We start from the raw sequence: 12,684 nt of genomic DNA on the forward strand, positions 1-12,684 counted from the left end.
AGGTTCTGTAGACTCAGTATCGACATGTCTACAATTTAGTCTCCTTGTCTGCTAAACCTCCTTTACTACTGAGGTATTGATCAAGTTTCAATTCCCTAAATGATCAGCATTTGCAATTATCAACTCAGATATGTATTACTGCGATTCTAGCTGCAACATATTCCCTTGATGTTAGGCCAGCCTGCCAACACATATATTCCATCAATGCACTTCCATCTTGTCCTTGTGATGGTCATTCCCCCCCAGAACAACCACCATTTCTTGTTCTTTTGTAACATATATGTGGATGAAAGGAAAAGATATATTTCAACACTGATGCGTAAACTTAATTTTAGTCAATGCCGCCCAGCCTTGTATTGCCTCCAATCACTGTCACACCTTTTGTCTGTAATTGTGTAGCCTCATTCCTCCTGTCGGCCATAAGAAGAAGGAAACTAACAGTACATTAACTGTACAAGGATGATTGAATGTTCACACATAGAGAGAGGGAATATGTTAAGGATGAATGTCCTAAAGATGAGACAGATTTGATTGTTTCTATGATTATAACACTTTTGACGTTTTTGTATATTATTTGGTATTTTTTATATTTACACTTTGAGTGTTTTAAGAATACTTTTTATGCCATATGTAGTGGCGAAATAAAGTTATTATGACTGACTGATCAGCATTTACTACATTAGTTGGAAACCACACTAGCATGTGATGAAGTGCAAACTCAGCCATGTGTTGGAAAAATTAAAAACTTACCAGACTTTGAGTACAGTACCAGGACATTATTGCGTGTTCGAAGGAGCTTCTTGAAATCTTTATGGTCACCAATTTTTTCTATGAGAGGAGAAACCTTCACTGACAACAGGCAAGAAGGAAAAATGACCTGCGAAGAGAAGACATTGTGGGAATTAATGATTGATTACAGGAATATGTAATACCTCAATAACAACAGACCCTGGCAGTTGTCCAATTCAAAATACTACAACATGATTATAAAGGTAAAAGGATGGAATCTGTGGGAAGTAGTGGATAACAGGAGTGAGTGTCTCTTTCAGGCACCTTTTAAAACCAGTGCAACACAAAAGGGAAGGTCATAATTCTCACCATCTACAAGTGGATTTAACATCACACACAGAAGATACCATTGAAATGATCGTCTTAAGTATGTTCAATAATTATCTAGGCAATGGTGTAAGTTACTTCATCAGTGTCAACTAAAACCTGACAAAGTCGCTTAATTTGTGGTACTACTCACTTCTGTTGCTATAACGTCTTCAATCGTAGTTCCACTCCCTTTTATTTAAAACCCTTTCACATGCTTATGAGCTGCACTTATTGCGTGAGAAACCTGACCTTGTTTTGCTTAGTAAGAACAGTGCGATTCGTCTGTCTTGAAGAAAAGGAGATAGTGCTTAAAAAGTAGATTGGTGTCTCGAATAAACACTTGAAAAAACCTTGTACCCACAAATCTCGAGCAGATAACTGCCATGCATTGAAATATTGGACCCGAGTGGAGGATAATGGAAACTGCCTTAAATCAATCTAGTCAGATAGAAAATAGCTAATATTACCCGCCAGAACAACAGTTTGCACTCACTGCTTGCCTCACCCTCAGTAATTTAACATTTGGTGACCAGTAGCAAGGATTCCAAAGAAGATACGATCTTTAAACAACGAGGGCAGGGTGTTTATTGGTCAATGGATGAGTCTTAGGATGACAAGTTCCACTAAAACAGGGCAGTTTCTTATTCCTTCAGGAAATCGTAAACAGCAGTTACCCAGACCAGGTCATCGGGTAGTCTTGCCGTAATTTTTCCACTGTGGTGTTCCTTTCTGCCATCTGTAAAAAAAACATGACTGGCAGCAGCAGCCGAAAATATTTATTTTGATCCATCTAGTCTTGACTCTGCCTTTTTTTTTTAAGAGGTTTGAGAAGGGCCGTCATTTGGCAAGAAATTTAGATCAGATCACATAAATGATTACCAAAAACACACCCCTTTACCTCTAACCAGGTCTTTGGTATGGTGGGACACATGTATTTTAGGCTTCACCTGCACAGCGCTTGCGCTGTGCTTAAGAATCTATTGCTTTTAATATAAACTTCAAAAGGACTTACATCCCACCTCCTCTCTTTCCTGGCTTCTCATTGGTTCCTGTGCATGCCACTAACCTTTCCTCCATTTCTATTGCTTGTAGCATATGTTCCTGCATTTACCAATGCTTGTTCCTCGTCTGCTTCTCTTATCAGTTTCCCTGCTGCCAAAATACTGTTAACATACGCTTTGGTGGAACTATGTTTTAATAAAGTTTTGCTTTTTACTCTTGCAGCATATTTATACAACAATTTATCACCCGGAGAGATTAAGTGATTTGCATAGAATCACAGGATGTTGCGCAGCGCCTCCGAGACTCGAACTGGGATCCCCCGTTCTCGAGTCAGCAGCTCTGGCCACTGCACCACATCATCTCCCCTCCCGTGTTATCCGTCAGGGAGCTCTTTCTGTCTAACCAGATGATAATTGATGAAAACAGCTCTTTATTCATTACATAGACGAAACCGATGCATTACCAATGCTGGTTTTAGAATGGAAGAGTGAATGTAAATCTTGTAATCAGGGTTTAAAATGAGTACACCCAATTCTCAAAAATCTAAGCTGAAAAAAAAGTGTTTTGTCACTTGGATATTTCATGGGCATATTCCCTGGTGTCCATTTTATCCTCTTTTGCTCTTCAACATCTGTATGTTTCTACTGAACGGCCTACACGAAAGTTACAAAAGATGCTCCTTACAAAGATCTGCCTCTGCTTGGAAGCTGAATTAGGATGCTTGAATTATATTGCAAAGTACAAACACAAAACATATTTCTATATACCTCTTAATGGCACAACAACAGATATCTTGGAGCTTGGTTCTACTAGAACAGAGACTTTCCCTTTTAAATGCCTTACTTTTGAATAAAGAGTCCAAACAGCAAAAGGAACTAATTTTGGCATTTTTATTTAGAGCTTACACCCTCTCATCAAATAAGTCACTAACAAAGGCACTAGCTATTGTGCATCGGATAACTGCTAAATGATCTACAATGTCATGAGCAAAAAAAAAGTTTGGTTTTTGCAAATTCAAATATCCTCACTTTGTCAAACATATTTACACAAAACTAGGCCTGGGTGGTGAACTCCCCTCCGTGCGTTGAGCTTTCCACGCTCCACAAAACTCCGCTTCGCAAAGCGGAGCATAGTTTTTTCCTCACTCGCGCTTGCCAAAGTTAAGTTGGCGAGTATGAGCGAAGGAAAATTCAATGCTAGCCCACCTCCCTGCAAGGTTTCTCAACGCGGGTGGTCACGGATGGGGTGACCGCTCGCGTTGAGAAAGCAACCGTTCACGTTGAGGAAGCTGCAGCTCGAGTGGAAGATCTACTCAAGTGGCGCTGCACATGGTGCCGTTCGCGCGGATTCTCCAGTGCAGGACAAATGCACAATACTAAAAAATCCATGCAAACAGCGTGACGCAACGCACTCCGCGTAGCACAGCAGAGTTTTTTTTATCACTCCGCGAACTCCACCCAGGACTACAGAAAACTGTGTATGAAAGGCCTCAACTGGCTCACTTGCATCGCACACATGCTCACATGGACTACAAAATAAGTAATAATTAGCAAAAAGTGAGTTTGCTCTACCAGTCTACTGACATTTTTGTATGACCTCTATCAATAACCTACTATTTGAGTTATAGCGACAACCAGTATACAACAAGCATTTGCAATGCAATAGGTTTCGCATTAGTGAATTTTGAAGCTTTTGAAGTTGCAAATTATCATTGTTTTTCTGGGTTGTTCGATAATATCCCAGCAGTACCATAAGTAATAAAAGAAAATCCATGAAGAATGGAGAGGGTGCAGTACCATACGCTATTACTAGGTGTCCCTGTGGAGTTGTAAAGGGACCTATAAGCCAAATAAGGTACTGCACCCTTAATGCAATTATAAAGCGAAATATTGCAGCTGAGCATACATTTTTATTGGAAGTGAGAATTTTGTTAGTGTGCGATTTAAAAATGCATCATTGTTGTGGGGTATTTTTAAAATGCAAGCTAACAAATACCTCACTTCCAATAAAAAGAAAATGATACGTATGCTCAAATGCATTTTTGTTTTAAATAATTACATTAAGGGTGCAGTACCTTGTGTGGCTAATAGAGGTGCCTTTACAACTCTACAGGGAAATCTAGTACCAGGCTGTGGTACTGCACCTTTTCCTGGGTTTGTGCTCTTGGTTTTCTTACTTATGCTACTGTTAGGATATTGTTTGAGTTAGGACTGGGAGAGGACAGCCCCGGGAGGCAGCAAACAGCGGAGGTAGTTACTGGGGCCCAGTGGCTGTTCGGAGGGAGCAGCCAAAGTGCGGAGAGAGCAGCTAGGACACTGGCAGCTGATTAAGGGACCTCCTGCATCCCTCACCGCATTTTGTATTGTTTTTAAAACATGTAGGTGAGCCATGCAGCACAAAAGAAAGGCACGTGGCCGCTATTGTAAAAAATTAGCACGCCGTGGAATGTAAATAAAAGGAGAGGGAACATTGACTTGCAAAGGGAACTCGAGCTTCGCCGCTTTTTAGGGTTTTAAAAAGATGGGGTCGAGCCACGCAGCACGAAAGAAAGGTGCGTGGCCATCATTGTTAAAGTTTATGGGAACAAGAGATCTGTGCTAGCGTCGCACGGTAAGGAAGTGAAATAAAACAAATAAAAAAAAAACACAACTTCAATTATAGGAACAACTTGTTGGGGAAGTGCGCAGCTGTCGTGCCTGAACGCCACGTACGAACACGAAGCGATTAATAAAAGATTGCTCACTAACAGTTAATGAAATGTATAGAGTAAGGACATAAAAGAAGGGCTGTCCTTATTGGAGACTACAATAGGAGAGAAGGCGGTACGAATGAGGGACTAACAAACAAATAAACCAATGAAATAAAAGAATTCCGAAAGACAATAAAATGTATGGGCAGAACATAGGCGGGTCTTAATGCCCATATCCTGAATACAGCAAGTCTCGAAGAGACAGCGCTACCTAGGCGAGACCTATAAAGGCAAGGATCGATTCATGGTTTAGATTCCACTTTACTGTTTGCCAATGGGGTGGAGCATATGGTATAAGGTCTTTCAGGCGGTGAGGACATCTCTCCTATCACTGATCGACCATCCTTCATTTGCACATTCTGGCCGTATTACTTCTAATGCACAGACTTTGTTTGACCACTTCCATGGAGTGGAGCGGTTTGTTAAAAGCTCTTTGGATAACTGGTCCTTTTGTGCTCCTAAAGAAATTAAAGACTTTCCTGCATCTCAAAATCTTCTTGCAGTCCTGCTTTACAAATGCTACACAAACAATGCTGCAAATCACATTCAGCCACAGTGCTTACAACTCTCCAAACAAACTCCAAGAGAAAAACATTTGGGAACACTTTGCTTGGAGGATCAGATGCAGGGATGTGGCATGAGATTAACATGTTCAGACAAGCCTCCATCTGAACCTGGTCATCATAGGACACAACACCCAGTGATCAATGGAACGACAATCTCCTTGAAGCTCCAATCTATCAATCCAACGTTGATAGATTGGCAAGATGGCAAGCCAACCCTTATCCTATCTTGAATCAACCTTCAATTCAACCCCATCCTGCATTTTTGTTCTAATTGTCTCTCCTCTGCCATTTCCTTTTGCCACCACTCATCGGCAGAGTATCATTCCTGTCACCCCTGATCCTCCAATTCACCCTATCCTGTGTTTTTATTTTATTAACTGTTTAGGTGTTTTCTGCATTCTGTAAGTCCGTTTTTGCACACATTTAAATTGGTTGGTTTATTTACTGCTCCATGATAGTCTGCCATCTTGGAACAGTACATACATTTCAATCATCAGATGCTGCAAGCTAACTTTGTAAGTCATTATTTCAATCATTGGTAAAAAACAACTTTAAAAGTTAATCACCCTGGGACTGCCATTGCTTAATGACGCAAACATTCACATGCGTGAAGGCGTATGAGTGCATGTAAATCATCACATTTTGATGCCTGCTCTTAGGCAAGACCTTTTGATTTTACTAAAATGATACAGATATTTACTTATAGGGCCTTTCACCCAGCCTTCTTCATTCATTAGTCTGTTGTTGTGTCATTCACATTTTCTTTTCAACCATTACCGCAAAAAAGCATGGTCAATGGGTCAGCCCACTTCAGCGACTAGCTAACTTCACTGAGTTATAGCATTCTGCTCATTTACAAAAGCACATCCATACACAAAGTAGTTTATTTCACTGTCAGGTTCTGTTACATAAATATTTGTGTTTTTGAGACCAAAAATTAATGTTTAGCCATTATTAATATTAGCAAGGGTCTAACAGCTTCCCCAGCAATAGTTTTACAAAACCCACAGTAGCAAATGCCATAACGCCTGGTTTTGCCACTGCCCGTTTTCTGTTTGTTTGTTGTTTTTACTGATGCTGTTCAGCATTGGCAATAACCTTTTGAGGTCAAAGCCTACCAGACAGCACAACTGCTTTGTTGCAAAAGCATATTGGGGACATGATAAAAGCTTACCACTAGCTTTGCTTGCTTTCTATTTTGCTTGCTTTAATTGTTTTGGGCCGTCCAGCGCATCTTTGTTCGTCTCACAGAGTACAGCCTGTTTACCAATTCTCTGACTGGCTCTTAGAATTCTTCCACGACCGCCCACTTCCTTTTTCCTGAGGTACTGAGTGCATGCGCTTTGAGCGGTCTCCCTTATATGCTAGCTCATGAAGCGGCTGCTGCAGTAAGCGTACTCTATTTCTTTGAAAAGGTTTCCTGCCTCCTATTTTTCTGCATGAATGATTGTACTGATTGCTCCCACTAGAAGTTCATCCATCACTCATGCCTGTAAGGAACAATCTTCTGTCTATGAGCTTGTTTATTTTGGTCGGTGCTCTTTACCAGTAGCATAACTTAAACGATCCTCTTCCTCAATTTCACACCAATGCCACAGGCACTGAAAGTAGAGGGTGTGTGGGGTTTTGCAAAACCCCCAATATAACCATGCTACTGTTCTGAAGTCGAATAGCCAATAAAGAGGCCTTAAAATGTGATCATCTTTCCACATGTTTATATGTTTAAAGCTAGATGTCAAATATCAGAGTCGGTCTTCTGACACATTTCTGTTTGTGCATTTTAAAGGGGGGTTAAGACTTACTTTTCTTTATCTGACAGCAAAGTGAGAGGATTTTGTGAAGTGAACTATGTGACAATCTTGCTGGGTACAGACAGGAACTATGAAAGAAAAGGCTGTATGTATGATGTCATGTTTTTCTAGCACACAACGAAATGTAAATATCTGTAAATTAACAGTACAAATATTTCTGAATACATCAGCCAGGAAAGACCAAATAAAGCACATTTCAAAAAATTCTTAAGTGTGATGGACACAAAAATTTTGATATGATTAAAACAAAATCAATATACTTGGCTATGTACACATGAAAGATTTCTGAAACCCAATAGCCACACGTTATCGTCTGTACGCTGGATTGTCACTAAAACTGTATGTATGCGCAAATTTTGCAGCCATTTCAATGGAAATTGTGGTGTCTGTAAATGGAAGTGAGCTACCACACAATTCTCTAGTAATATATGCGTGACAGTGTGCTCCTAAAAGTACCAGAAGCTACATCCTTACAACTCTCCTAGTGACTATATCTGCTACACGTGAACCTTGACTGACACATGGATTTTTCACAATGACTTCAGTGATGTAGCATTAATGGTAGCAACCCCACTCTGAAAAATGTTCCAGCACAACTGGTGCATGCCAACTGCGAAATAACATTCACTAATGGGTCCTTGTTGGTACACATCTTTTCAAATATCCTGTTTCTACGCAGGACTTAAAGAAAGCAGCATACTGTCATTTAAACAGCAACTGGTCAAATACATGGAACACACTGCTCTGTTTTTACTTCAGTATTGAGTGTTGACCCACAAGTGCTGAAAAAGACTGGTCTTCGTCAATGAACCAAATATACAAATTACTTTAGTATCTGTAATTCACCTCTCAACAAAACTTTGTAACAGATGTTAATAGGATCTGCTGAGAACAGTGCAGGGACACATTTCAAGGACTTTTTACAAGATAAAAAAATACACATTGACAATCAAAAGCAATAAAGAAAGTGCACAAAGAGACATTACAAACAACAATTAGATGAACCACCGAATATGTCCTTTTAACAGAAACATGTATAGTGCAAGCCTCGACAAAGCAGGGGTCTTTAAGAGTTTTTATAGAGCTCATTTCAAAGCATTGCTAATGTTTACAGATAAGAGACTAGAGGAATAAGGAGACTGTGAGGCAAATTCCTTTCATTCCAATTCAATAATCAAGTTACTTCTTGTGTACACTTGACTCACTAAAGGTAGCAATAGCACACAGAGAAGGCTTACCCCAGGGTGTGGTAGAGGCACAATGAGCCAGATACTGAATAGCACAGTTTTGTCAAATCTGTGCCCCTTCTAGAGACTTGGGGCATAATGTAGACCGAGTACAAAGTAAAACCCTAAAAATAACTCCACGACTCACAGTCCAAACCATGTACATGCTCAGCTCCACCTACTCCTACCTGTCCAATGCCCCACACACTGCCAGCATTAATGAAGCCTTTGGCTGCACCACAGAACATACTTTTTGCCACCTGGGGCAACGTTTGAGGATACTCATGATGTACAGCATCACTAAAAAACGTTGGCATAGCCAAGATGTTCCCAAGGGAAAATCTATTGGCTGTGGCAATGTTTGTTTGCTCATGCTGATACAAAAAAGAAAACTGGCAAAGTAAAATGTGAGATCTAATGGCTTTGGCAGTCCTCAATTCATTTACTAATCCTTATAAAACTTTGTGAGATTTTCATACAAAAAGAGTGGAATCTATTAAAGTATCCGGGCCTTTCAAAAAGTCCTTTTGGTAATGTATTATTTTTTTCAGATTCTGAATCGCTTTAAAAATGTGTTTAATTTACTTTATTGCATGTATAAAGCAATCATATATGCACCACAGTCCAACCCCACTGCATAGGTCTATATAAGATGCTGAATCTGAACTGATAAAATGGCGCTTGGCCCTGTACTGTGATAATGTCTTATAAAGTTATCCAAATCAAATTTTGGCAGATCCTTGGGGTCTGACAGTCTTTGCAGATACCAGTTCATCAACTGGAATTCTGATCCAGTTGAAGCATCCTTGTTGTTATACTGGAATTTCCACAATAACCATATATGGACCCTAAATTACTCATTAGTCATAGAGGACATACTTTCACTTGCAGTAAGCCTACAGATATTGAGGTGCACATATGAGACAAACTTGGAAAAAACCCACCTTAGAAACAAAAAAGGCAGGATGTCAACAATGAAGGCAAAGCGGACAGTCGTTTTGCATGCCTCTTAACATTTGTTCAACGTATTAAAATAAGTGTCTGCCGTTTGAGCATTGGTGCTAACCCTGAAACACAATGTTACTACTAGCAACGTTTGGACCCCATGGTATGTACTTTTGTCCATAATCGTGGAGCACACCGTATATAGTTCAAACATCCAAAAAGAGAGATTGTTCTGTTATTTCTTCCTTTTTTTTTTTTTTTTTTTAAATCAAAATAATTTTCTTCATTTTTTCAGACAGGCAATAAGAATGAAACTCACAGCTAAAGTGCTTTGTTCTAAACTGGCAATTTCAAGACCTGCTGGAAATGAATGGTGCAAGCGATTCAAAATGTAGTTATGCTGAAAATTCTTTTCATCTGCAAGTCCAGTGCAGCTTTCTAGCGCTCTGAATTCAAAACAATATAGAACCTGTTTCAGAACAACAGCATTAGCATTGAGCAGTCACTTCAAGTTCTTAATGGAACTTAAATTATGCAGAGAGTTATCTGCCCTCCCTCTAAAAGTGTTACTGGTGCATGGGCAGGGTTACTATACGTAATAAGCAGAATTCAGGATTTTGATCACATTATTTTCGCTAGCCAGGTTTTAAAAATGTGGTATTTAGTATTTACTCGGCAAATAAAGTATGGACCTTCATATTACTTCTACAAAATGAGAACACTAGTTCTAAAGGTTTTTTTTTATAAATAAGTTTTTGAATTTGTATTAGTTTTTATCATATCTGACACACCGTCGTTGGGAGGAGAACGAAGCACAAAATAGTGCCCTTCAACCTGTATGTTTAATATTTGTGTTCTAGTACTTAAGACTACGTTGTGTTATCTGCCCTCTCCATAGACTTGAGAACAACAGCTTAATCTCTGGTTAGAAGATAAAAACCCATACATTTGACATTTTTATGTTGACTGCTAAAGCTCTACATGTCCTCCCTCATAATCTGAACTGTAAAGGTTCAGAAGTGAACCTTTAAATACCTAATTGCAGTTGTCACCAGTCAAATATACCTCATCTGAAGTCTGAAGTCTGAACCATGACACTTCTATTCAACATTAAGAAAAAAACAATTTATGGATGTTACAACTGGATATATAAAATTGTTTGAAAGATCTACACAATGGCAATGTTGCAGTACCTCATTCAAAGTATCCCACTTGCTACCCTGAGAGCAATAGTGAGTCTCAATGTAACCTTCCCTATCTTAATTTAGTGATGTATAAAATCTAAATTTAGGCTTCCTATTGCAAATGCGTCCAAAATATTATATGACCGTGATTCCTTTGACATTTGGAGTCATTACCAGGCGACCCACCTACTATGTGTAATAGTGAGTTACACAGGAAGGTGAACCTGCATGGAAAAAATGTATTTGATGCTGGTCTCCTATTTTGTTCTTCCTACTTGGTTTAACCTACTATTGACATTTACAATACAATGTTGATATAAAAGTAAAATATCAAGTTGAAAGGAATCCAAATAAAATCTTTCCCCGTCTCCAACATACACAATATTACTTTACCTCTATTATCTTCAAAGTCTAGCTAAGAAACATGGCCAAGTTATTGCATCTCCATAGTCCAGGTCATATTCATCCCCTTTGAGCCCGTAACACCTGCTTGCCCTCTGACAAAGGTAGAAATTCTCACAGATTTGCTGCCATTTTGTGGAAGACTGTGTTTAAATTTCTCATACAATTTCAATAACAAACATTTTGCAGAACCCTAACAAGCTCAAAGAAAACATTGAGACCCAGATGATCCATACCTATAACACCAAGGCCCGAATTACGAGAATTTGGCAGAGATGGGCGTGGCAGTGAAAACCACCGCACCACCGATCCGCCAAAGCTTGCACTGCCCGCCTGCCAGATTACAAATTATTTGCAGTCTGTCTAGTGGGTGGGCAGCATGGCAGTTCCCCTTGCGGTGCTCTTTAAAAGGCGGTGGTGCCTTTTAAAAAGGCACCACAAGGGGAACACCTCACTTAGGAGTCCATGCCGTGCAGGAACCTATGTGCATGCACATAAGGGGGCACATTTATGCTCTCCTGTGTGCATCCACATATGCCTGAGGCACAGGGTGGGGGCCTGTAGGGCCCCCTTTGTTTCCTCTCCACCAAGCTTTTCATGGCAGTGGAACCACCATGAAAAGCCTTACAACAAACAAATGATGGACGGAATGCTGACAATGCAGACATTCTCCCCCAGTCAAGAGATCTAGGTTAAATCCATCGTTTTTTTGCCCACTACGCCACCCCAGTTCAGACATGGCCATATGCAAATCAGTCTTGACCCTGTGCCTCATGGGAACAGTCCAGCCTGAACTGCCAAGCCCTGTCTTCCCTGGACCGGAATCAAGCATCCTAGGACCGGTTTCTGGCTATCAGCCGTCATCAGCCAGGATAGCTTGACTCCAGCGGCGTAGTGAGCACGGGTCCCACGTCTGGGAATACCCATCCCACTTAGGGCGAAAAGCGTTACAACAAACAAATGATGGACGGAATGCTGACAATGCAGACATTCTCCCCCAGTCAAGAGATCTGGGTTAAATCCATCGTTTTTTTGCCCACTACGCCACCCCAGTTCAGACATGGCCATATGCAAATCAGTCTTGACCCTGTGCCTCATGGGAACAGTCCAGCCCGAACTGCCAAGCCATGTCTTCCCTGGACCGGAATCAAGCATCCTAGGACCGGTTTCTGGCTATCAGCCGTCATCAGCCAGGATAGCTTGACTCCAGCGGCGTAGTGAGCACGGGTCCTACGTCTGGGAATACCCATCCCACTTAGGGCGAAAAGCGTTACAACAAACAAATGATGGACGGAATGCTGACAATGCAGACATTCTCCCCCAGTCAAGAGATCTGGGTTAACTCCATCGTTTTTTTGCCCACTACGCCACCCCAGTTCAGACATGGCCATATGCAAATCAGTCTTGACCCTGTGCCTCATGGGAACAGTCCAGCCCGAACTGCCAAGACATGTCTTCCCTGGACCGGAATCAAGCATCCTAGGACCGGTTTCTGGCTATCAGCCGTCATCAGCCAGGATAGCTTGACTCCAGCGGCGTAGTGAGCACGGGTCCCACGTCTGGGAATACCCATCCCACTTAGGGCGAAAAGCGTTACAACAAACAAATGATGGACGGAATGCTGACAATGCAGACATTCTCCCCCAGTCAAGAGATCTGGGTTAAATCCATCGTTTTTTTGCCCACTACGCCACCCCAGTT

The 12,684-nt window shown here is 40.8% G+C and overlaps 1 protein-coding gene across 1 annotated transcript in view; it reads right to left on the reverse strand.

Annotated features, from left to right (window-relative positions):
• Positions 1–12,684, reverse strand: part of PDIA5 (protein disulfide isomerase family A member 5) — a 796,394-nt gene that overhangs the window by 690,774 nt on the left and 92,936 nt on the right. Inside the window, exon 2 of the mRNA XM_085647317.1 lies at positions 751–877. Coding sequence (XP_085503443.1) covers positions 751–877 — 127 coding nt within the window. The remainder of the gene's footprint in view (positions 1–750; positions 878–12,684) is intronic.

This window comes from Triturus cristatus, chromosome 3_2 (assembly GCF_964204655.1).
Source record: "Triturus cristatus chromosome 3_2, aTriCri1.1, whole genome shotgun sequence".
Lineage (NCBI taxonomy): Eukaryota > Metazoa > Chordata > Amphibia > Caudata > Salamandridae > Triturus > Triturus cristatus.